Source organism: Pleurodeles waltl, chromosome 12 (genome assembly GCF_031143425.1).
Source record: "Pleurodeles waltl isolate 20211129_DDA chromosome 12, aPleWal1.hap1.20221129, whole genome shotgun sequence".
NCBI classification, from domain to species: domain Eukaryota; kingdom Metazoa; phylum Chordata; class Amphibia; order Caudata; family Salamandridae; genus Pleurodeles; species Pleurodeles waltl.
This window is the reverse complement of record NC_090451.1, coordinates 697,049,690-697,074,223: the sequence shown is the minus strand read 5'-3', so window position 1 is coordinate 697,074,223 and position 24,534 is coordinate 697,049,690. Positions and strand designations below refer to the sequence as shown.

The 24,534-nt window shown below is 45.8% G+C and overlaps 1 protein-coding gene across 3 annotated transcripts in view; it reads right to left on the bottom strand.

The window, feature by feature from the left end:
* FXR2 (FMR1 autosomal homolog 2) overlaps positions 1-24,534 on the bottom strand; it is a 175,100-nt gene that overhangs the window by 74,447 nt on the left and 76,119 nt on the right. For all 3 annotated transcript variants that reach the window (XM_069215596.1, XM_069215594.1, XM_069215595.1), the window contains exons 3-6: positions 20,800-20,893; positions 17,543-17,614; positions 3,517-3,665; positions 2,749-2,842 (exon numbers count right to left, since the gene is read on the bottom strand). In XM_069215596.1, coding sequence (XP_069071697.1) covers positions 2,749-2,842; positions 3,517-3,665; positions 17,543-17,614; positions 20,800-20,893 — 409 coding nt within the window. The remainder of the gene's footprint in view (positions 1-2,748; positions 2,843-3,516; positions 3,666-17,542; positions 17,615-20,799; positions 20,894-24,534) is intronic.

Below are 24,534 nucleotides of genomic sequence, written 5' to 3'. Positions count from 1 at the left end.
TCACCACCTAGTAGCTTACCCCCTTATTAGGCACAGCCCCTTAGAGTCAGATAGATGTCCCTGTGATACAGGGAGAAAACAAAGCACTTTACACTTCATTTTATTTTGTAGATTTTATGATTATATCAGAGCCATTTATCTTAAACCAGTTTTTTGCCTATTTCATACAGAACTTACCAGGAAACTCTGAAACTCCTGTTAGCTTTAGATTCCCCGTATATATGCCATAGGGTAGCACATTTTATTATAAAAGCTATGCATATCAGGAAAGGTTTTATCACACCCTAATATCTGGTTTTATGTATTAGCTGTATTTTAATTACCCATACTGTTTACTTTAAACTTATGTGCCTATTGTTTCATGAATTTTTACTGTATATCTCATGCACTTTTATGGCTTATTTTTAGTATAGCCGAATAAAGATTATGAACTAAACTGAACTGCCTCAATAATGAAGAATACTAAGAGTATGTGTGATGAAGTGATTTTGACCGAAGAGAAATCTAGACCGTCATGCAGACCTTGACTGACAAACACACCTGTTGCAATGGGATCTTAAATGCCAAAGAGATGAGGGTTAATCCCTTGAGAACTCTGACCAATGATTTCTCCGATGAGGACTCCTAGAAACACCTTCTTGCGGTTGTGGATCCCTCAGACTCCTGACAGGAAAATATGGAAGCATCAGTAGATAAAGGTGGCAAAGCTGAACTAGGCAGAGCAGTTTGAGGTGCTACCAGAGTCACAGGCACAATAAGTTCAGGGGATACCTGACGGACAGGTTTAAGTGGCGCAGTAAGAAGAAGAACAGGAAAGATACCCTGCTCTGGAGTAAAGTATATGTGAGCCGAGGTAGATGACACGTAACACTGGTGAGACTGCTTTGGATGGTAAGTTTTTTTTAACAGTCTGAGCCCAGTATATGTGTACCCTCGTTTTCTTCATCTTGTGGACCAATTCCAGACAGCTGGAAGGATATCCTTGCTGAGGTATCTGTTTACACAATTCAATGTGGACTTCATAGACTTTGACATCTCTTTCCTTGATGTCCAATAGGCTCTTGGCAGTGAACATGTTGTCACTGACCCTATTTTGGACACCATGTACATAGATATTGCCTGAGTTGGGTCTCAATTTTTCCTGAGACCTTTGTCTTCGCTCTCTCTCATGAGGGAGCCTTGGAAATGGTAGCAGTGGCAGCACTCTCTCAATGTCCCGCAGAACTTGCAGACTCCATCAACACACCAGTGCTGTTGCCTGATGTTTCCTGTGTCTTTCAAAGTCTTCTTGGGCATATTCATGCAGAACTCACATCAGCCTGGATGATGAGAGGGAAGTAGACCCATAATACAAACACCAAGAGGATCTGTTGGTCATTTCTTTCTCCCAGAGGTGGAACACATCATAAAATGGGATGTTTTGACAGAAAAACATATCTTTTGTCAGAAAACAATGTACAGTCTGTGCTTAGGACATCTGGCAAAGATTTTATTCAAGATTTACAAAGAATCCCAAGAGGAAAAAACCTAAACAAAGTCTAGCTCAGTGCTTTAGGTTCCTCTCAAAAGGGAACAGAAAAAATGAGAACTGGCTCAAATGCTCATACAGGGAACAATGACTTACATTACTGGTGGAATGCAATTCCTTAAAAGACCAGGAGCAGTAAACCCAGCTATTCAGGGTTCAGTCTATTAGACCACATTGTCCCCAGTCTCTCAGACCCCTTCTTTAAAAAAAGGTTTGTGAACAAATTCTGTTAATAGGTTATTTCCAGGTTAGTAATTTTCTGAATTTAAATTGTTTTCTTGTCTAAAGAGGTGAAAGCTGGAAAAACCAGCCTTTTATAGGCTGTTAAAAATACTCATTTTGTTTTATAAAATGAAAAGATTTTTTAAATTTTTTATTTAAAGTACTCTTGGATTCTGTGCATGACCAGGACAATTCAGTGCTTACGAATAATGAAAGTCCTCTTGAGAACAATCAAACGTTGACAAAAAAGGTTGCTGTTTCAGAACTTGTAGTTGAAAAAAAATAGGGAGTTCTTATTTCATTGACCGGATGTTCGACTGTCATATAGTGATCAAATTTAACACCCAGATTTTTAACAATATGCCCTGACTTCAGAAGGATGTCAAAGAGGGCAATTCCAAAATGTAGTTTGACGGAAAGAGGCCAAGATTTCAGTTTTCCTGCCATTTAATTAAAGTTATTAACCCAAGCAGATTCACTACAGAAGACTTGCATAGCTCTGTGAATACATCTCAACCATGACTTGCAGCACAACCCATGCTATTCTTGCAGCGGAAGCCACATCACTGCTCTGCCAATGTATCTCACATGACACATGCACACCTCTAGTTACTCCTGTACTGAAGGACAAACATGCAGACTCAAAAACCTCTGTCAATATACCACAATAAAAAATATTCTAATGAATGAGCCAAAGCACAGCCCCCCTCCTCCCCCTGTTGGAAATATTGCACAGCAACATCCCTACTATAGAAAAAAGAAAAACAAACAGTTCTGCAAATGCACCATCATTCTGACCGGTAACACTGCCTTCTATATCATGGGATCCACACAGGGCTCACAAAAATTAACCACAAACCTCAGCATTGCAGTAAGTTCACTTTAAGCATCATTAACTCCTGCCAACTTAACTCAAAACCAGATAAACCCTCTTGATATGTAGATGCAGACCTCTAGTAACGTATTTCAACCAGTTCAGACCGAGCTGGGTTGCTTACCAGTATGACAAGTTCATTACTTGTGCTACTAAGGAAAATGCACTTTGCGCCGACAGCCTTCTTGAATTCTTTATGTACTTCTTCATTTGAGCAGCTTTTCAGGAGGAAAAAAAGAGGAATTAAGGGAGAGAAACTAGAAATATATCACTGATCCCCTTCCCAATTTTTGTGGCCACTAAAGTTGGGGTGGTGCATACAGGATTTAATTACATCTTCTGTTTTTATAAAGGCTACAAATAAAATATTGTACAACAATGCAGTGCATACATGTGCTCTTTGAAATAAACGACAAAAAAAATCTCACTCGTTCAGACTTTTGTTGCTAGAAAGGAGCACACAAACACCCACTGAGGGACAATAAAGTCTTCTTTCCTCAAAACATCTCAAATAAAAGGGCTATATAATGATGAAACCCTGTTCAAAACCCACCACCCTATCCTTTAATGCCACTATTCTGCATTCGAGTGGTAAAACTGCAACCGTGTAAACTGGTCAATGCCAATAACTAACATGTATCTTGGCTGTTTATTCCTTCAAATGGAAAGTAGACCGATTAACAAAATCCGAAAATACATGTGCTATGCCTCAGGGTTAATCAATACACTACCCACTGGTTTGCTCCCTCCTCTTAGCTTATTTAGGTCATGGCACAATGAAAGCAACTGTCCAGCTGTCTGTAGTGACGCATGCCTGGACACTGTTAGTAGACTTTGCCCCACCACAAACTTACCCACAGTACCCCAAGCTAAACCCTTGTGCAGTACTTACGCTTCCTTGAGATCATCTGGCACAGGGATTGTGTATTTGTAGAAGGAGGTCTTTGTAGCGACTTTGTTAGGGTTGACGGGCCGCAGTCGTTCTAGAGTTACAATTTCATTGTACGTTGCATCACAGGCTGCATATTCTATCACGTAAAACTGTAAAATGAAAATGGTAGAGTTACCTCAATAGTGGCATAGTGATTAAGCTATCTTTTAATTCCAGAAGACACGCGCTTTTAAATGCAGATTGGTGAGAGTGGGCCTAGTTATGTAACCAGAAAGTCTCTCTCAACGCAATGGACTGCTACGAGAGGAAATATATCTGGCAATGAATGTTTTCCAAAGACACCTCTGAATTCAAAAGAACCATACTGGAGCTGTTCAGAGAAAAATGATTACAAAAAACAAAGAGGACATGGTAAAAATACAGTGAGAAAAGTCACCTTGCTCAAGTGAAATTAGAACAACAAATTGCAAACAAGATAACTGAGCTTTTGTGACACCGCATCTAGTTCAGATACGCATAAGGTTTACGGTTCACTAACATATCTCACACAAATACCGGTGGTTATCAGAAATGCATTTTTTCAAGAAAAATGCCTCAGTTCATGAGGCCATTAATTTGAGTAGCTTTTGGCTGAGAAAGGAAAGCACAAGAATTAGAACCTCTACTGACAGAACTTGACATAGAACTCATGACAGGAAGGAATCAGCGCAACAAGCTAATCATATTACTTCAAGTTTATTTTCACGATTTGGAACTCCAAAGTGGCCATTTAAGAAATAAAAATTCACATATAGTAAATGTAATAAAACATCAATATCTTCAGAGGAGCCCTAAATTCATTAGACATTAGCTTCTTAAAACATAGCTGGTACTAAAAGGTCAATAAAGTTTAAGAAACATTCAAAAAGTTAAAAGTTTGCAAGGACAAAACCTTAACACGTGCTCTTCCATTGAGAGCTTGTGATTGATTTCAAATTTGCGGCCAGACAATCCAGATCAGTGGTTCCCAACCTTTTGATTTCTGTGGACCCCACTTCAACATTAATGGAACCCAGGGACCCCGACTGAATCATCATGGGAATCCGGGGACCCCCACCTGAGTCATTATTGGAAGCTGGGGACCTAATTTGTCAATATTTGTTAATATTTTTGAATTTTCTAGGCTCTCGCGCACCCCCTGAGAAGGCTTTGCGGACCCCCAGGGGTCCCCGGACCACAGGTTGGGAACCACTGATCCAGATTATTGAAAGAATTGCCCAGATGAGTTAGGGCCAGTTCTTCAGGCAGTAGGCACTCAAATTTGAGTTCCTGCAGGAAGCAACAGAGAATACTTCCTTTCTCCACCTCTGTGTGGTCTTGCCACTGGGCTTAGGAACCCATGCAAAATCTTTTTGGATATGCAGGACATTTGAGAACAAGATATGAAAGGGCCAAGCTGGACCCAAGACCCCCAGAATAAGGGATTAAAACCAGGTTGGAAGTGGATGATAGAGCAGATGAAGTGGCCCTACAGCTTGTCTCGCTACAAAAGTGGAGCAAAGGAACTACTACCATTGCTTCCTGTTGAAGGAGGGGGGCTATTACACCACTATATTCCAGATTTGACCAAGATCAATCATTAATTTCTCTCAAAGGTCAAAATGCTGACTGTGAACATGGTTTTGGCAGCAGTACTTTGCTCTTTCGGGTGTCTGTTTTCATTTTTTTTTTTTTGGAAGTACATAGCCATGGTTGCAGCTTTCCTTTGTAACAGAGATTTTTTTATCCTTCTTTAAACAACTGGCTCAATAAAGCTGGCTATACCTGCAAGGTTCTTCAGCGCTTAAACAGACCTTTTTGCAGAGAAGCCTACACAGGCAAACTAACTCACTATTAATGCCTGGAGGTAGGGCTAGATGCAAAGAAAGCAACAGGGTCTCTGTCACAGAACAGGCTACTTGCATTTGACACAAGATTCATCTACATACTGTTAGACTGCTAGTTGCTGAAAGGATGGTTGAAAGAAGAGGAGCTCTCACCTACCACACTTGTACATCACTAAAGCTCTGCCTGAGCGCTCTCACAAAGGGTTTGATTCTGGTCTTTTGTGACACCAGACAAGCTGGGGCCAGGATAGGAGGGACCGGGATGCTTGACACCTCAGAGAGGGTGTAAACCTTTAAAAGCTTCCTCGTCTTCAAAGTGGGCACCAGGTATAAATATGGGACCCTTAGACCCAACTCCTCAGTACATTGCTGGACTGTGGTTGATTCTGCCAGGAAGAAGGACTGATGTGCTGCTGTAAGGACTGCTGCCCCATTGTGCTGGCCTGCTGTCCTCTTGCCTGGGTTAGAAGGACTTGACCTGCAACTCTCAATCCAGGACCCCCAGAGTGAATCCAAGGGATAGTTGGCTGGCCTCCTGATCAGAATCCTATGGGACAGTAGAGGCTTCCAACAACCTTGAACCCTCCACTTGGACTCTTGCATCTCTGAGTCCTGCATTTCCAAATGGTGCCACCCCAGTCCTGGACCCTTAAAAGCGGACTGAAGGTGCCCCCCCCAAACACCCGCTTTTGGGGACTATGAAGAACCAACATCTTCTTCCCAGAACGTCTCCCGCATCGCCAATGTAACCAACGAATCTCCTCTGCTACATGGACTCCCCCGACACAAAGATTCTGCATTGCCTACAGTAGCTTATCGTAACGGCCACTGCACAAGACATCTCCACGCAAGGATATCACCTTGCCCAAATTCAGCCTAAAAGAACCACCCCTATGTGAGGCATCTCTGCACAAGGACACTGCCTCGCACTTTGCAGGCCACCCCAGAACAGCCAGAGTGCGACATCTCTACACCCAGACATTACATCCCCTCTATTGTGACACGTTTCCTCAACGCGGGCCATCTTTTCGCAACCAGGATTAAGTTACTGTGTTCAGCTAACCAAAGTGGGTGACCACAACCGACATGCACTCCATCATGGTCGATCCAAACAAGTGAGTCTGGTTGCTGCACAATCACATAACCAGATTTGGCACTTTGTGCTTTTTAGCACTCTTTTCACTAACATCTTTAAAATTGCATCTATCCGGTTCTACGGACTGTTTTTTTGTCTTGATTTCATTAGTAAAATTAAGTTTATATTTTTGTAAATTGGTGTGGGATTTTTCAAGTGTTGTCACTTTATTACTGTCTGAAGTGTTGCAGAAATACTTTACACATTGCTTCTAAGTTAAGCCTGACTGCTCTAGGCCAAGCTACAAAAGGGTTGAGCAAAGCTTAATTTGGCGTCTGCTTGCAAATTCAATCTGACAAGGATTGTGGTTGCTGCTTGAGTAGGATTTTACCCCATCAAGCTGTAACCCAATTTCTCACCAATTCTCTGAGTCCTGCCTCTCCCAACTAGTCCTACCCCAGTCCTGAACACTTAGAAGTGGGCATGAGGGTGCTCTGCCAGTCCATCTGTGGTTTCGGCAAAACCGACGCATCTCTTCAGCTGCGCATCTCCTGCAGAGCCAGTGCATTGCCTCTGTTGCTCGATCCATCACCCTCAGAACACATCACCTCTATTGTGCGGGCTTTCCTAACGCAAGAATTCTGCATCACCTACTGCAGCCCATCAGAACCGCCAATGCGCAACGCATCTCCATGCAAAGACATTGGCTCACACCACCCCCAGGCAATGCATCTCCTTGCATCACCTCCGCTGTGTGATGCATCCTAACCAAGTCGGGATGCCGCAACTCTATGCAAACAGGATTAAGGTACAGTGTTCAGCAGACCTAAGTAGATCCCTGTACCTGGCTCGCGCTCCATTGCAGTCGTCCCAAACTTGTGACTTCATCCTTGTGTGGCACGAACACAGTTGGGGCTTTGTGCTTTTTGGCAATATTTTCTCTCAAATGTTTAAACTTTAATATCTCTGGTTCTACTAGTTGCATTTTTGTCGTTTAGGATTTGATTTATTAGTAAAATTCACTTTATATTTTTCTAAATTTGTGTGGCATTTTTCTTGTGTTGTGTTTTCACTTTATTACGGTTTGAAGTGCAGCATAAATACTTTACAAATTGCCTCCACGCTAAACCGGACTGATATGTGCCAAAGTAAGAGAGGGATGAGCAGAGGTTAATTTGGGGTTTGCTTGTGACATAACCCTTATAGGAATTGAGGCTGTTGCTTGAGTAGGGTTTCACTCCGCTCAACCATCAACCCAAATTTCTCATACAGACAATTTCACATTCAACAGACATGTTCAGGCATACTGTAGGAAGTTGCTAAAAAGTTACAAAGTTGTTGCTGTTTTTGAGCAGTGCCGCTGTACTCAGGAGTTTGTTGTTTTGGGTTCAGGGCAGTCCTCTGAGGCTTCAGAGGTCGCTAGTCCCTGTCGGATGTGTTGCTGTACAGGTTCTTTGAGTCTGTAGACAGGCCAGTGGGGCTGGGGCCAAGACGGTTGTCGTCTTCGTCATCTCTGCAGGGCTTTCAGGACAGCAGTCCTTCTTTGTGTAGGTTGCAGGAATCTGATATCCTGGGTTCTGGGTCGCCCCTAAATACTAGATTTAGGGTTGTGTTTAGGTCAGGAGGGCAGTAGCCAATGGCTGCTGTCCTGGAGGGTGGCTACACCCTCTTTGTGCCTCCTCCCTGAGGGGAGGGGGGCAAATCTCTAATCCTATTGGGGGAATCCTCCAAACTCAAGATGGAGGATTTCTAAAGGCAGGGGTCACCTCAGCTCAGGGCACCTTAGGGGCTGTCCTGACTGGTGGGTGGCGCCTCCTTGTTTTTCTCATTATCTCCTCCATCCTTGCTGCCAAAAGTGTGGGGGCAGTGGCCAGAGGGGCGGGCATCTCCACTAGCTGGGATGCCAGGTGGTGCTGAAACAAAAAGCACGAGCCTTTGAGGCTCACCGCCAGGTGTTGCAGTTCCTGCAAGGGGAGGTGAGAAGCACCTCCACCCAATACAGGCTTTGTTCCTGGCCACAGAGTGAGAAAGACACTCTCCCCATGGGTCCAGAAACTTGTCTGGTTGGGGCAGGCTGGCAGAAACTGGTCAGCCTAGCACTAGGAGTCGGACTGGTATTCAGGGGGCATCTCTAAGATGCCCTCTGGGTGCATTTTACAATAAATCCCACACTGGCATCAGTGTGCAGTTATTGTGCTGTGAAGTTTGAAACCAAACTTCCCAGATTTCAGTTTAGCCATTATGGAACCGTGGAGTTCGTTTTGACAAACTCCCAGACCATATACTCTTTATGGCTACCCTGCACTTACAATGTCTAAGGTTTTGCTTACCTTCACTGACCCTCCTAGCCGAAGTAATGGCTACGAGAAAAGCTGTCTTCCACGTAAGGTGTTGCAAAGAAGCTCTGTGAATAGGCTCGAAAGGAGGGCCCATGAGTTTAGGTAACACTATGTTCAGTTCCCATGGAGGCGAGGGTTTTTGAATGGGTGGAAAATCCTTCTTTAAACCTTCTAAGAAATCCTCGACTACTGGCATGGTAAAGAAGGATTTCTGAGAAGGTGATTTACGATAAGCTGTAATGGCAGATAAATGTACCTTAATAGATGCCAACTGCAGACCTGATTTCGCCAGATGGAGCAGGTAAGATAATATGACCTCCTCCTGAGCAAGAATAGGATTCTGACCCTGTTGTCGACACCATATGTAGAATCTCTTCCACTTGAACGCGTAAGAGCACCGCGTGGAAGGCCTTCTGGACTCCTTTAAAATGTTCATGCATTCCTGAGAGAGCCCTAGATGCCCATACTGCAGGAATTCAGGAGCCATGCCGTCAACCTCAAAGAGGGAAGGTTGGGGTGAAGAATCTTGACTCCCAGCCTGCAAAGGAGATCCGGTCTGCACTGCAGCCTCTTGTGCGGTTGTGGTCGTGTACCAGAACTGTTGAGGCCATTGCGGGGCTATTAGAATCATTCTGGTGTTGGATCTGTAGAGTTTATTACCGCTGGTATCAGGGGAATCGGTGGAAAAGCGTAGAGAAATATCCCTGACCAGTCTATCAACAGGGCATTCCCTCGAGTCCCCGGAGGGTAGAACCTGGACGTGAAGTCTGGGCATTTTTTGTTTACTTCGTCTGCAAACAGATCTAACTGAGGCTGACCCCATTGAACGAAGATGTCTGCGACGACCTTGTCGTGAAGAACCCAGTTGTGGGCGTCCGCGAGGGTTCTGCTTAGGAAGTCTGCCTCCACGTTTTGCTGCCCTGGGAGGTGGATCGCTGTAAGAGACATTCCCCTCGTTATGAGCCAGTGCCAAAAGGTTTGAGACTCCCGAGACTGGGGCCGGGATCTCGTACCCCCTTGCTTGTTAAGATAATACATAGTCGTCGTATTGTCCGTCTGCACCAGCAGAGACTTTCCCTGAATCGATGGTGCAAATTATTTGAGAGCAAGATGAACTGCTCTGAACTCCAGCAGGTTGATATGGTACGTCTTCTCCTCTTTGCTGGACCACAAGCCCTGAGCTTGAAGGGAACCCAGATGAGCTCCCCAGCCCTGTAGCGATGCATCCGTTACCAGAGTGTCGGAAGGAATTGGTTGGTGAAACGGAACTCCTACTGACAGGTGATGTCTGCGCGTCCACCATTGCAATGATTGCCGCGCTCCTACAGGAAGAAGCATCCTGTCCTCCCACTGGCCTGTGTGTTGATTCCAGTTTTCCTCTAGAGCCTCTTGAAGAGGTCTCATATGCAATCTGGTGTTCGGGACAATGGAAATGCACGAGGCCATGGGGCCCAACAGAGATGTCACCTGACGGACCGTAGGCGTGGGGGAACCCAGAAGGTCTTGACATTTCCTCCTTATTGATAACAGTTGTTCCTCTGAAGGATACACTTTTTCTAGCTCTATATTCAGTATCGCCCCCAGGTAGTGGAGGGTTTGAATTGGGATGAGAGTGGACTTTTGGAAGTTGACTTGCAGACCTAGAGAGCGGAAAACACTGAGGACCATGCTTAGATGTCCTCCCCGGAGAGGAGTCTTTCAGTAGCCAATCGTCTAGGTACAGATAAATGAAGATTTTCTGCTTCCTTAAATGTGCAGCTACCGTTGCTACACACTTGGAGAATGCGCGAGGAGCAGATTTGAGGCCGAAAGGCAGCACCTTGAACTGATAGTGTTGAGAGGCTATCACAAACCGAAGGAATTTTCCATGTTTGGGCACAATCGGAATATGAAAATACGCATCCTGCAGATCTATGGAGCACATCCAGTCTCCTCGATGCAGCTGAGGGAAAATCTGATGAAGAGCCAGCATTCAGAATTTTTGTTTCCGGATGAACTTGTTGAGCAGCCTGAAGTCTAGAATAGGTCTGAATACTCCTTCCCGACCCTTTTTTGCTACTAGAAAATATCGTGAGTATACTCCTTTTCCCCTTTGAGCGGCTGGCACCTTTTCTATCGCTCTTTTCTCTAACAGGATGCGAACTTCTTTGCGTAGTAAGTTCATGTGAGCAGGCTTCGACCTCGTTGGTGGTAAATGAGGTGGAGGATGTCGGAAAAGAAGAGAGTATCCATTCTCTACAATGTTCAGCACCCATTTGTCTCTTGTTATGCCATGCCACTCGTGAGCGAACTCTGTGATACTTCCCCCAACCGGAGTGGTGTACGGTATTAAGGGAAGCGAATCCTCATTGTTTTGCGGGGGCTTTGGGTGTAGACTGCTGAGGTCTGCTTGATCCTGGGTCTCTTGTGGCCTTGCAAACTGGAAGAGAGGACGCCCTTGCTTCTGTTGCGGTCTCTGGGACCAATAAGGGGTTTGAACCCTCTGTTGGAACGGGTGCCTGTCGTAAGGTGTACCTCCTTCTGAAGTCTTTCCTTCTTTCCAGACCCACTGCCCTCATCATGTTGACCACCACCTTCATACGTGCCATCTCATCACCCCTGAGGGCTCCAAATAACGAGTTTCCCTTTAAACAGAAGATTCATGATACGCTGTTGCGCCTCCTGATTTAACCCTGTGAGCCTCAGCCAGGAAGATCTTCTTGCGCAAACCCCATGCGCGTATCCATGTGCCGCCAAGTCCGCACCGTCTGCAGCCGCACTGATGATTTGATTGGAAACCAGACTTCCCTCTTGAAGGATCTCCTGGAAGTCCTGCCGGTCCTCTCTAGGCAGCTTTTCCGCAAATCTGTTCAGCGAGTCCCAGAGGGATCGATCATATCTGCCTAGGAGTGATGAGGCGCTGGAGATCATCATCGACGCCGCCGTGCCAAACATCTTCCTACATAGAGAGTCCAGATGTCTACTCTCCTTGTAAACCGTTGAGGATGACGCCACTGAATGCGTCTTGCGGGCTGCGGCTAATATAACTGAGTCTGGTGGTGGATCAGTCCGGAGAAACAAAGGATCCTGATCAGGGACCTTGTACTTTTTCAAGATCCTAGCAGGAGCTGAACGGAGGTTTGCTGGCATCAAAAAAGTCTCCACGGTTAGCTGGAGAAGACCAGGCACGAGTTGTAACAACTTCCTTGAAACCGTTCTGTGTTGCAGGGTTTCAAAGATCACGGATGAGGAAGTTGAAGGTTCCGGGACATCAATGTTAAGCTTTTGTGCTCCCCTGAGCAGCACCTCATTGAAAGTTGTTATATCATCCACCGGGGAAACTCTAGCTGGTGGAGAGTCCGTCAGAGTCGGGGAGTAACCTCTTATGGAAGACCTCGAGGATTTGGACCAAGAAGGGGTCCTTCTGTGATGGCGCGACCTTGAACTAGACCTCCTCTGGGAGCGTGACCTGCTCCTAGATCTTGTGGTAGTGCGTCGAGGCCTAGTAGTAGATTGGCGAGACGTAGAGCGAGCCCGCTCTGCATGCGCCGTTGGCGATGGTGTCCTCGGAAGTGAAGCTGATGGTGAGTACATGCGTGAGTACTGAGAGTCTGGAGAAGCCGGCACCTTGTTAAGGCTCTCCAACCACCTAGGCGATAGGTTTATGGGCGAGATGTGCCCTGACGATGAGGCCCTTGACCGTCTGGACGATCCACTCCTTATGGAGACCACTGGACTTGGTGGAGTGAGATTCTTGCCGGCCGGTGGTTGCTGACGCTCTTCTCCTTGAGAGATAGGTATTAGCTGCCTCGACGTCGAACGGTGTACCGACGTCTAAGGAGGCCCAGAATGTGTCGTAGACTGCTCAGGTCTCGACGTTGAGCGCCTAGACGGCGACTGGTGGTCCCTTGTATGTGTGCGACTCGACTTCGTATGCTTCGCCGTCGAGTGATGGGCCGCTGACGGAAGTCTCTGCTCTCCACGCTGAGGCGACCTCGACGTCGTCTTCCGTGCCGTCGAGGGTTGTAACTCCTTCGATGGCGTATGAGCACGCCGGTGCTGGCTCGACATCGATTGGTGGGTTGCCGTCGACGGAGATCTGTCCCGATGAGGGAGGTGAGCTTTCGACGTCATATCCTTAGACGCTGGTCGGGTCGCCGGCGATAAGCGATGATGCGACGGTGGCAGCGATGACGTCGACGGGGGACAAACAGGTACTTTCTTACCAGCTGACGTCGATCTAGCCTGTCGCTCATGAGAACGGCTTGTTGACTGCCTGGGAAGAGAAGAGGATGATGTTTTCTGCCTCTCATGAAGTCCATGAAGTCTGATTTTCTCTGGCCTTCAGAGTCCGTTTGGACATGTTTTTACAGTGCCTGCATGTGTCAGGGCAGTGGCTCTGAGGCAAACATACAATGCAGAGAGAGTGTGGCTCAGACTGGGCCTTCTTCCCACAGGAAGGGCACTTCACAAAAAGAGAAGGCATTTTCCAGGCAGGAAAAAATCCCCTCACTCAGAAAAAGGTGAAAAACGTTGAGTGAAGGTGGAAAAAACAAGGTTTTTGAATATTTTTCTGTGAAAAACTCAGAAAAACAGAGCTCAATGCTCCAGGATCCTCTCAGAAGAAGCCGGAATAAAGAACTGACCTAACTGTGAACCAACTGTCACCTCTCCTTCACCCCTGAGGCATAGTGGGATACTGGAGGTGCTCAGGGTCTTAAAGGCACGGTGCCAAATTTTGTGGTTCTGCTGTATTAACTTGCATGCAGCCTATTGGCTAATAATGCTCTGTTGTTTTCAATGTAGTTTTTGCTCTTTTCACATGTGTTGCTGGTATTTTTTGTGTACCCTCCAACTGGGCTTCAGAAAGTTCTCTTGTAATTGTAAGGGAGAGTGTTTAAAAAAAATAGAAATAAAGCATTTTAGCCTGTTTATCAACATAGTCTGCATTGCTGTTATACACATGTATACAGGATTCTGGTATGGAAATTATCTACAAAAAAATGCTATATTTTTCATATATATTTCATAGTTATACATGTGTGTTTTTATATATGCTCCAGGATCCCCGCACAAGGGCGGTAATATTCAATTTTTATGACTATTGATGAGGCTCCCCTGAAAGACAACTTCTGTGTTCCCTGTAGGGGCTGGACCGGTTGGAGGTAAGGGACACCTTGGCCAAAGCCATAAAGGGAACCATGAAGTGGTTGTGGTTGATGTGGAAAGGCCCAGAAAGTGTGCTGTGGCCCTGCCCTCCTTAAAACGCTGAACGCAGAAACAGCTTTTTTTTCCCCGAACAGGCAAATCCCATCAAAGGGCATGTCCACCAGGGAAAGCTGGGCATTGCCAGATAACTCAGTCCATCACAGCCACGTATGTCAGCAACAGCAATGCTGTGCTATAATATCCCAAATGGCGTATGAGAAGCGTCCCAAAAAACAGCTGGTGTTTAACAGCATGGACGTCCAAGCTGGTAGCAGAAAAGCCACGCTTAAAGAATTATTACCCTCGCTTAGATTCCCTATCAGGAGGAGTGGTGAGAAATGTGTTGTGATTAGATCGGTTGGAGGAAATCTGCACCACTAGGCTTTCTGGCCCCTCATCAGGAGCTCAGCGATGTCACCTAATAATTTGTCAACTTACCAGTATGGCAGTGCACTGTTTGGCCCACTCCACCAATAGGGTATCCATCAACGCTTCATTGAAAGCAAGAAGGGGCTCCAAAGTGGTCTGCCCTGATTGAAGAAGCTCAAACAAAACGTTAGTCTTAAGTGCCAAGGTGGGGCGCTGGAGGCTAAGAACTTCAGGAGCCTTATTCATCATCTTGGTGTAGATTACTGTGTGGCTGGTCCCACAGGAGAAAAAAAAACCTGTCTCTGAGGAGGTATTGAGGCCACTAACCTACTGTAAGCTGTTGTACCAATTGTCATCCTGGTAGTGCTGAGCCCAGGGCGGGCATAGGTTCTGATACCAGAAGCAGGGTCGGAACAAGAGCCAGAGGCAAGATAGGCTTGGAGGGCAAACCCTGCGCCAAGGACGAAGCTGTCAGTATTCCAGGTGGAAGGATTACTGGCTCATTGGGGCCGAAGATGTGCCAGAGGGAGTCTGGTGAGATCCAAGAGGTGGAGCATGATTGTGGAGAACTCGTCGATATGAAGTGGCAGGGAAGAAGGCCAGCAAACTCTGGTTGTGCTGGAATCAGCTGAAGGATCGAGTTCCAAGTCAGCTGACTATGGGAGCGAGATCGAGAAAAGTGGGACTGGCCCAGCACTTGCTCAGGCGAATGTTGCAAGGGAGTGGAATCGCAATAAGATTTCTTGTGTTTCTTTCCCTTAACTGATGACTCAGCGTACAGAAGACCAGCCTGAATGTTTGGATGAGGAGCATGAAGAACAGTCAGAGTGATGAATCTTCTTATGCTCAGTGATGTAAGGTTTTGCCTGGCTGGACTGTTCCCATGAGGAGCAGGATCAAGACTGATGTGCATATGGCTGGGACCAAACCACATTGGCAAAGTGGGCAAAGAAACAATGGATTGGGATGCGGCCTGAGCCACTGCCAATAGCTGAGATTAATTCAAGTATTCTATTCAGCACTTAGATTTTGTATTTTATGCCCTAAGTGAGCCGGGTATAACCAGACATGGGTTCAGGGGTCACAGTGAGACTGGAACCAAGCTACACCTGGCTGAAGAGCCTTAAATAGGGCAAAAATAGGCCTAAGCTGCTCTGTTCCGGTTCAGGGAGGCCCTGGCCTGGCAGTTCAGGCTGGACTGTTCCCATGAAGAGCAGGGTCAAGACGGATTTGCGTATGGCCGGGTTCAAACTGAGGTGGCATGTTTGGCAAAAATAACAACGGCTTGGGAATGCAGCCCCAAACAATTGCCAGTGGGTGAAAATACTTCAGGTATTCCATCCATCACCTTGAGGTTTTTGTATTCATTCCCTGTTGGCTCCTTTGGGTTCATTGACGTTCAGTATTTGCAGGCCTTGTGGCGTGGATATGTCACAGACATGTATGTGCAACAGTCCCTAAGGGGCTTAAAAACTGTCTTATTAGGCTGCAACATCCCTTTCACACAGAAGAAAATTTGTGGAAAATATTGAGGTATCTCAGAGATACAAGAAGGGAAGTTCCGGGTTTGCATATACTGGAGTACTGGAAAGAAAGGAACTGAAAACAGCACGCTGGAGTGGCACCCATATAGCCCCCCCTTCAGCACATCACCTCTGGAGTGGAACAGCGTCATTGTGGAGTCACACTGCGCTACCTTCTGGCACAAACAGGTACTTTTCAAAAGTTTACAAATCCAGTCTAATGCCTGGGGAATATTCAAAAGGTGGGGAATCTGTGGCTAGAAGTCTCTATTGAAATATTGTTTAAGGAGCAGATGAGGAAATTGCCCCCTCCTGCAGCAACAGTAGTCATCTCCCCACATATACCAATTTCCACAGAGCTCACTAATTCTCTATGATCAAAGCATCTTGCAAAACATCTCGTTACATATGCCAATCACTAATCTCAGGACAACAGTCAATACACACATCATGACTTATCCTATTAGACATCTTGCCACTCTGAAATACCTGTCAAATTAGGCAGCCATGGTCACGTAAAAAAATGAGGTACGATAAACCACTAACAGATACAGGATAAAATCTACCCAACATACAGCAAAAAGGTTGACATAACACAAGCCCCTGGACATTGACTGAATGCAAACATCCAGAAAAGGGTTAATTGATCTGGATACTTGTCCAGTGAGTGGAAAGATGAACCTTAATGGGCTTGATCAGATAGGGCAGCCTCCAGAGTTTGCCAAGTGCCTAGATCCATTAGCCATTTTTTTACGTTCTAGTGTGAGCACACAATTTCTGCTTTTTTTCTTTCGTTTAAAATGCTCTGATACAAAGGTGCTTTCAGGCGAATATATCTTAATATAATTAACTGGGATGACAGGCTATGTTGAAAAAATAGAAATAAAACCAAGTTGACTCTTAAGGACAGGTTTTCCTTTTCAATTTAAAAGTATTTTATAAAAACAAATGAGGAATTCCAGACACGCACATGTGGAAAAATTCTACCTTTAATGAGTGTCAGAACACCATGATGGACAATTGTGTTTTTTGATATAATGCAGGTATCTGCCTTAGAATCAACATGCAGTGAAGACTTGATTGTTAACAGAGGCAGCCACCGGGGCATAGGTGCCCTTTTTCTACTCCAAGAGCTGTATAATTTTCTGTACAAGCTGAAGAAGCAAGAATAGAGAAGAAACCAAAAAAAAAAGGGTGGGCAAAGGTACCGACGAAGGACAGAAACACATGAAACACATGAAAATAATGGAAAGTTTGTTAAGTGTCATTATGCAATTATGCATACCAGGAAGGGGCACAGTGACATTCTGCATGTGTATTCATGAATGATACCTGCAGCATAATACATTATTTAGAACATGTTGAGAAACACTTTTCAGTCCCACAGCCAGGGTGTAGTCTACCGAAAGGCTGGGAATAGAATGTAGCCAGGCTGATTAAGTATGATTAGTGGCACAGGAACATCACAGAGTTAATGAGATGAATCAAATGTACCTGCCTTATTCCACAAGCTCTTTCCATGGTACACAAAGGTAGTTTATTCCCGGTAACCCAAAATGAAATAGCTCCACAAAATTAAAAGAAAGCTGAGACATCTATCAGCAAAGTCTCCCAACCCCACCGTACTTTCCCTTGCCTTGTCCCCACCCCCAGTACCCCAGTACATACATCTCCTTTCATCATCCGGACCCTCGCCAGCCACCAGCCGCATGGTTCGTGCTCGTTGGCTCTGGAGTAAACCTGCAAAGAAACACAAACTGGATCAAGGAGGAGCAACGTGGAACAAACTCTTTGTAACAGCAGAATTAACTCTTTTTGCCAACTGATAGTTCCAAATAGCAAAATGTTATATGTTAAATATCAGACTGTGTGCAATGTTCATTTATAAATATTTTCATATCATTTGCAATCCCAGGTCTCCCGTTTACTGCAAATGACCCTTCGAAACTAACCCACACAAGCGCACTGGCACGGCTGATTAAGAGCTGGTATATAAAGGTACCATCACAGGACCACCAAAGCAAAAGAGAGAAGGCACTAGATGCCACCAGGAATGAGGTCAAAGGTGGATGTGTGATATCAGACACGTTTAGACTTCTTTTAGCGGTCAGCTGAAAGAGCAACAGAACTGAAGCAGAAGGATAAACAGTTTCCCCCTTCTATGTCACATTTATAAGGAAAAGGATGCTGTCTCTTCAGACAGTACGTTCACACCTCAACATCTCCATTAGTTAGCAATGCACGTCAGTCAAGAACTGAAAAAGTATAGTCTGTTGGATACAGAGGAGACATAACCGAAGAACGTAGACAGGGAACATTGGAGCTTAATACTACAGAGGAAAAGCCAGAGCCTTCCAGAGGCACACAGAGTTTTAATCTGAGAGCAAAGACTTAAGGACAACATCTTCAATGGTTGAGAGCCCCAGCAGAAAACCAGATATCAAGACATGGACTGTTTGTATAGACTCCATGCAAACCATCAGTGTGCTCTTATAATAACCATATAATGTGCTCTTTTCCCATACATGACACATCAAAACAACAGTACATTACAGTGGAAGTAGAAAATATCAAATAAAAATCACAACAGAAGCAACGTTTCCACTGACGAACAAGGTCAGCTAGTTCATTTTAGTCATCAGGTTGGCACACTGCTAAGAACAGGCAGAAACTACCCCCACACAGATCAGTTCTGGATGAATAAAATAGATGTAGGATTGCCCGATCATGCCGACAAGGGCAAGCGACTGAATTAAACAAAGTCAGGTTTAACAAAATCACCAATGATAAAAGTCATGTAAAGGTCAGAGTCCAATCTGATAAAAAGACTCTTAACAGTGAAGCAAAGTTGAAGGCTACTCGGATACCACATGGGGCAGCGCATTTAACTATAAGCAAAAACAGTGGATGGCAAACGCTGTTCACCTAAAGTAATAAACTGCCCGAAGGCATGATGTGGAGGAAAGTATCGGTGGCAGGGCAGGTAAATAGGTGGGTTGCACTGAGAAAAAAAGCCACATTTTGGTGAAGTGTTATCCATTCGGCTGTTCTATACCTTGACAATACTTGGCCTTAAAGCGCATGCATTACAGCATGGAGAACAGAATAAGAAAAAAAAATAGGAGAAAAGTTACTAAAAGCAGGAGGACTGCCTAAACTATGAGAAATGTGGAAGTGACACAATTAAGGAAAGAGCCAAATTCTGGGACATAAGTGACTGGTTTAGCACTGCTGATGTGGGATCAGCGATGTGGGATCAGAGTCGGCATAAGGCAGAAACCCAGAAATCAGAAAGGCTCCCTTAAAGCAAGTTCTTATCGTCAAGGAGTGAAGAACAGGTCTCTTAACAGTGACTCTCCATTGTTTATCTTCATCACTTCACCCACAGATTGTAAGGGAATCACAAAAGAGGCTTCAAGCAGAGGCTGCACAGGGGTGTGGATACTGGCACTTTATGGCTACTAGTCCACTATCAATCACAATGCCTGCACTCGCCATAGTTCCTCAGACGTAGCGGAGGCTCTGTGGGAGACCATGAACAAGGATACGAGGCCCAACAAGACAATTCTGTGACCATCCTGGAAGACATAAAAGTAATCAGAAAATGTTTATTCAAATAAAAAAATAAAAAATTAAAAAAAAAAACTTTCCAAATGGAACAGGTTTTTCCAAAGATGTGGTCAGTTTGATTCCCAAATTAGATTCAATTCAAAGTATGACTACACGTATGGATTCCTGCAAGTAAAAGCAGGCCTTTCATAAGACCCTTGCCTCAAGTGAACATGATCCTGCCAAAAGATACTACTAGCTAATTGTTGGCCAGAAGTTTCTGATAGGTAAGGCTGTAAATAAGCAGGAAGTTCCTTAGACATGAATATAAAGCACTCATCTTTACCTTTAACTGGGATAGCTAGTACTTTGAGCGTTTCACTAATAGCAAGAAGAGCTGTCCAACAGTGGACTCCTTTGTTGTCTCTGGAACCTGCCTCAGCTCTCTACATCCCCGATTTTTATCAATGCAGCGCATGACTGCACAATCTCCCCTATGCCCTCCCCTCAATTGTTCAATCATCATTCACCCCCTTAGATTCTTTATCCACTTTTCCCTACCTACTATGTGGTGCTTCAAATAATTCCCTTCCACGTGTCTGATTTCTGCTGCGAGTAGCTAAATAAATCCTGAAAATGTCCAGTGAATTCCTCGTGCCAAAGCCAAATACGCTTAAAAGCTCATCACCACGTGTCTATCCCAGCCCAGCCTGAACCATTATCTTGTCTGCCAGGTGTCGCCACCAGTCCTCAATCCCCTCAAGACCTCTTAACTCAAACTGTTGAGCTGGCTTTTAGAGCAGCACTACTTTTGAAGACAATAGAATCATTTCATTTATGAGAATTTGAACAGTTATGCCTTTGCTCAAACATGGATATTTCCCTTTTGCCAATAGCACATCATCAAGGCTTCCTTGCACAGATGCTAAGACTCAACCCTTAATCCAAAGTATTGAAAGACAGGATCAATAACTTGAGTCTGAATCTGATGGCTATATACCCACCCACAACATAGATATGTAACAAGGAGTTACAGATGTGCAGCTTTTATGCTTCAAGTCACGTAAACCCATGAAATCCTTCAATGATCTCCAATGCAAGTAAGGGACAACAAAGCAGCAATGCTCCAAACAAGCACTTTTTTTTAATGGAAATCTCATAGTTGCGCAATTTCAGACCCCTCAGTAACTTCTGGGCAGAGATCAACTGACGGCGCTAGCAGAATATTCTTGGTATCTCAGGCTGGATACAAGACCAATGTGTTCAAGAAGGTGTATCCCCAGCAAATTAAAAGGCTTTTTTTTATATTTGAGTGGATTTAAGGATGACCTAGCATTCTCAGCAGTTAAGATGTTCAAGCTGGATTTGTCTCTTACCTCAACCTCATCGCCCTCCGTGACATCTTTATTGTAATCTGCTGGAGGAGGTAACCGCACGTCACTGAATGGGATCTGTCTCTCAGGCTGCCAGCTGCAGTGAAAATGGTATTTAGAACATGTTAATCAAGAGCAAAGCATTTCCACATGCACAGCAAATCAAACATCAGTATACACAGTATGCTGTTGCCCAAACAGGATAATTCCTTCCTGCCTTTCCAATCAATATACACAGCCACACCTGGAAGGTCTACAGAACTAGTGTGAGCCCACCTAGAAGGCAAAACACACAGAATTGAGAAGTCCTTAGTCAAGATAAAGTCGTAGCTGGTCTTCAACTATAAGAACCCCATTTAACATACAAATTCAGCATGTTCCAATGAATCAGGATACCAAAGCAGTGGTATTCCACCAGGCGCTATAGTCTGTGCCTCTTAGTCCTGAAAAATCAATGCATCCACATTTACCAGAGTACACATTCATGAGGAATCCGATCAGAACCAATTATTTATTAATTAAATATACCTGTTTGGAAGGAAATAAGGACATCCCAAAGTCATAACCTCTTTGTAACTTCCCACCTATCGCAATAGTGATCCTCTGGAGTGCTTGGATGAAGCTTTGCCAGAGGCGAATCTTCACTTCCACAGAGCTCAACAATCTGCCTGTCCACTGGAGGAGCTCCACATTTTAGCACTGCGGCTACTGTTCATTCATTTAATGTTATGAGATTAACTGCTGCAGAGATAGCACTATCACAGTTGAGAGTGGAATATAAGTTTATTATGTACAGTATCAGAGCGCAAGTGCGTGTAAGAGAGCGCGAGAGCGCTCAAGTGCGTGTAAGAGAGCGCGAGAGCGCTCAAGTGCGTGTAAGAGAGCGCGAGAGCGCTCAAGTGCGTGTAAGAGAGCGCGAGAGCGCTCAAGTGCGTGTAAGAGAGCGCGAGAGCGCTCAAGTGCGTGTAAGAGAGCGAAAGAGCTCAAGTGCGTGTGTGAGAGAGCGAGAGCGCTCAAGTGCGTGTGAGAGCGCGAGAGCTCAAGAGAGAGAGCGCGAGAGCGCGCGAGAGAGAGCGAGCGCGAGAGAGCGAGCGACCGAGAGAGAGAGAGCGACCGAGAGAGAGAGAGAGCGACCGAGAGAGAGAGAGAGCGACCGAGAGAGAGAGAGAGCGACCGAGAGAGAGAGAGAGCGACCGAGAGAGAGAGAGAGCGACCGAGAGAGAGAGAGAGCGACCGAGAGAGAGAGAGAGCGACCGAGAGAGAGAGAGAGCGACCGAGAAGCCGGAAGTGTGAGCTCCCCGATCCTAGGCGACGAGAGACAACTCGTTTTGCCCGCTGGTGAAGACTGGTGCACCAGAGAGCTGAGAGTCCAGCTTGTGAAAAGATGCAGGGCCCTGCCACAACCTGTTTTACAGCCGAACAGGAGGAGAAGGTGTTGTACACAGCGGCCCCGGCTGTCGGTGTGCCCACTGTGACAGGCGACCCTCGCTGCCTCTACCGGAGGAGGTGGTGCGCAGACTGTGTGGTGGATGTAGAGTGCAACATTGCCTCGAGTGCGAGAGGCATAGAAACGCTGTGCAGTGAAGATGCACCCATAGGACAGCAGGCAGGGGGTTCAAGGGCCCAGGACTCAGGTGCGAGCGCACCATAAGGGATCGAGGAAGAGCCCCCCCCTTTTCTGGCATCCTGTGTGGTCCCTGGCAGGGGCAGGGACGAGAAACTTTAATCAATAGCGAGGCCCTACAGGTGGGGAACTGGGTGCAGACAGCTTGTAGGAGAAACACAGGGAGGGCCTCCTTTCCCCTCTGGAGGCACTAGTGGTAGCAGTCATGCTGAAACAATGATGTAATGATGTGTGGGACTTCACTGACAAACTCTGAAGGCCAAACATGATAGAGGACCTGGACATTATTGGTCGACTCTGGAGCACCAGGGATGTTTATTCTTGAGCGACCCCATTTGATCACGCTATGGGGTGTGCGAAGCACTACAACAGGGAAGGGGCATCGGCCCTCCATCAGGGGAATGCCACTAGTCTTTGTTTCGGTTAACTTGGTAGCTGGGAACAATAATCAGGGGAGCCGGACACAAGTGAGCGAGCTCTCCCAACTGCCAGTTCTTATGGTCAAACCAAATGCAGCACGGTTGCCGCCACTTGCTGAGGGAGCAATGCCACTCCTGCCCACCATCGCTAAAGAGAACGCGGCAACCCTCCAACAGATGAACAAAACTCTACAGGTTCATTCTGCGCAATTTGATAAGCTCTTACAAGCAGTAGTGGACACCAAAACGATCGTAGAAGTAAAAATTGACTCTGTGGCGCAGGAGGTTAATTGCTCAGAGTTGACCACCGTAAACTAGTTAAAGTTTATCTGGGAACAAGGCCTCATCAGCAGTGGTACTGTCGCGCCGCTGCGCATGGGACGAGCCGAACATTCGGCTCGGGCCGCAGCACGCATTTCTCTGACGCAACGCGCCCCCAGTCTGCTGTGTGCTAGCAGAGGCCCCAAATTGGGCATGAAGCCTCGTTCTTTTGCTGGGCACCGCGTTGTCAGGTATGTCTGACCCTCCCACTCACCTGTTCTTTTCTTGGACATCTGGTTGTGCCTTCCTCTATGTTTTTTACTCCTTCCCATGTTTCCTTTCTCTTCCCAGCATTCCTTTTTTCCCTATTCTCTATGGTTCCTAGTCCATTCTGTTCTATGTGCTTTTCCCTATCTAAGATGGTGTCCTTTTACTTCCTGTTGGTCGTTTCCTGTTTGTTGGTATTTAAGGGCTGTGATTCTTTCTCTCCTTGCGCTGCAACACTTTGTTTGGATGGTGTCTTCGCTCCTGCTTCCCTGTGCTGGTTCTCGTCAGTTCAGAATACTTTTTCCTGTATTTGCTCTTGCTGATATTCTCTTCGTTTTTGTTCCTGTTTTAGGAACATTCTTTGTGGAGGTTTTTTCCCCTTTCAGGGTTTTTTTTTTCCCTCTGGTGCAACTTTTGAAGGGCACGCCCTGCTCTTGGCATACCCATTGCCTACACCACTGTGGCTACCAGAAAGAGTCGCCCCTACTTGGGCCAAGGCCGAACCTTCAAGAACAAGATCCACGCCACTCGCTCTGCGGACTCCAGGGTAAAGCAGCACGTAAGTCGTGACGGGTAAAACCGGAGGTTAAGGCCCTTCAGAACCAGGTAACACAGCTGACGGCAGAAGTCTTGTCTCTACAATGCAGAGCAGAAGATGCAGAGGGATGCTCATGAAGAAATAATATTTGCTTTCTGGGATTTTCAGAGGGGGTGGAGGCGCCTAATGCTGAATTATTCCTTCAAACACGGTTGAAGGCCACGGTGCTCGCAAACAATGTACCACCTTACTTCTCCATAGAAAGAGCGCACTGGATCCCGGGAAGGCCTCCATGACCTTGAACCCTACCAAGGCCGCTAATATCCCGCCTCCTCAATTTCCGGGGCCATGATCTGATTCTCCAGAGCTTCTGCACGCAGCGCCCCTGGAGGTTCGACAACAATGATATCACTGCCTACCCCAACTACACAATGGAGGTGCAACACAAGCGAACTTCATACATAAAGGTCAAACAATTCCTTCGTAAGTGTAACATTACTTACTCCTTGCTGTTTCCGGCTCATCTCGATGCCGGGTGGTGGATGGATGCCAAATGCTTGATCAAATCGCACTGTGAGGACCCTCTAGAGGGAGCCTGGCTGACACCCTGGCGCAAAACGAGATCTGGC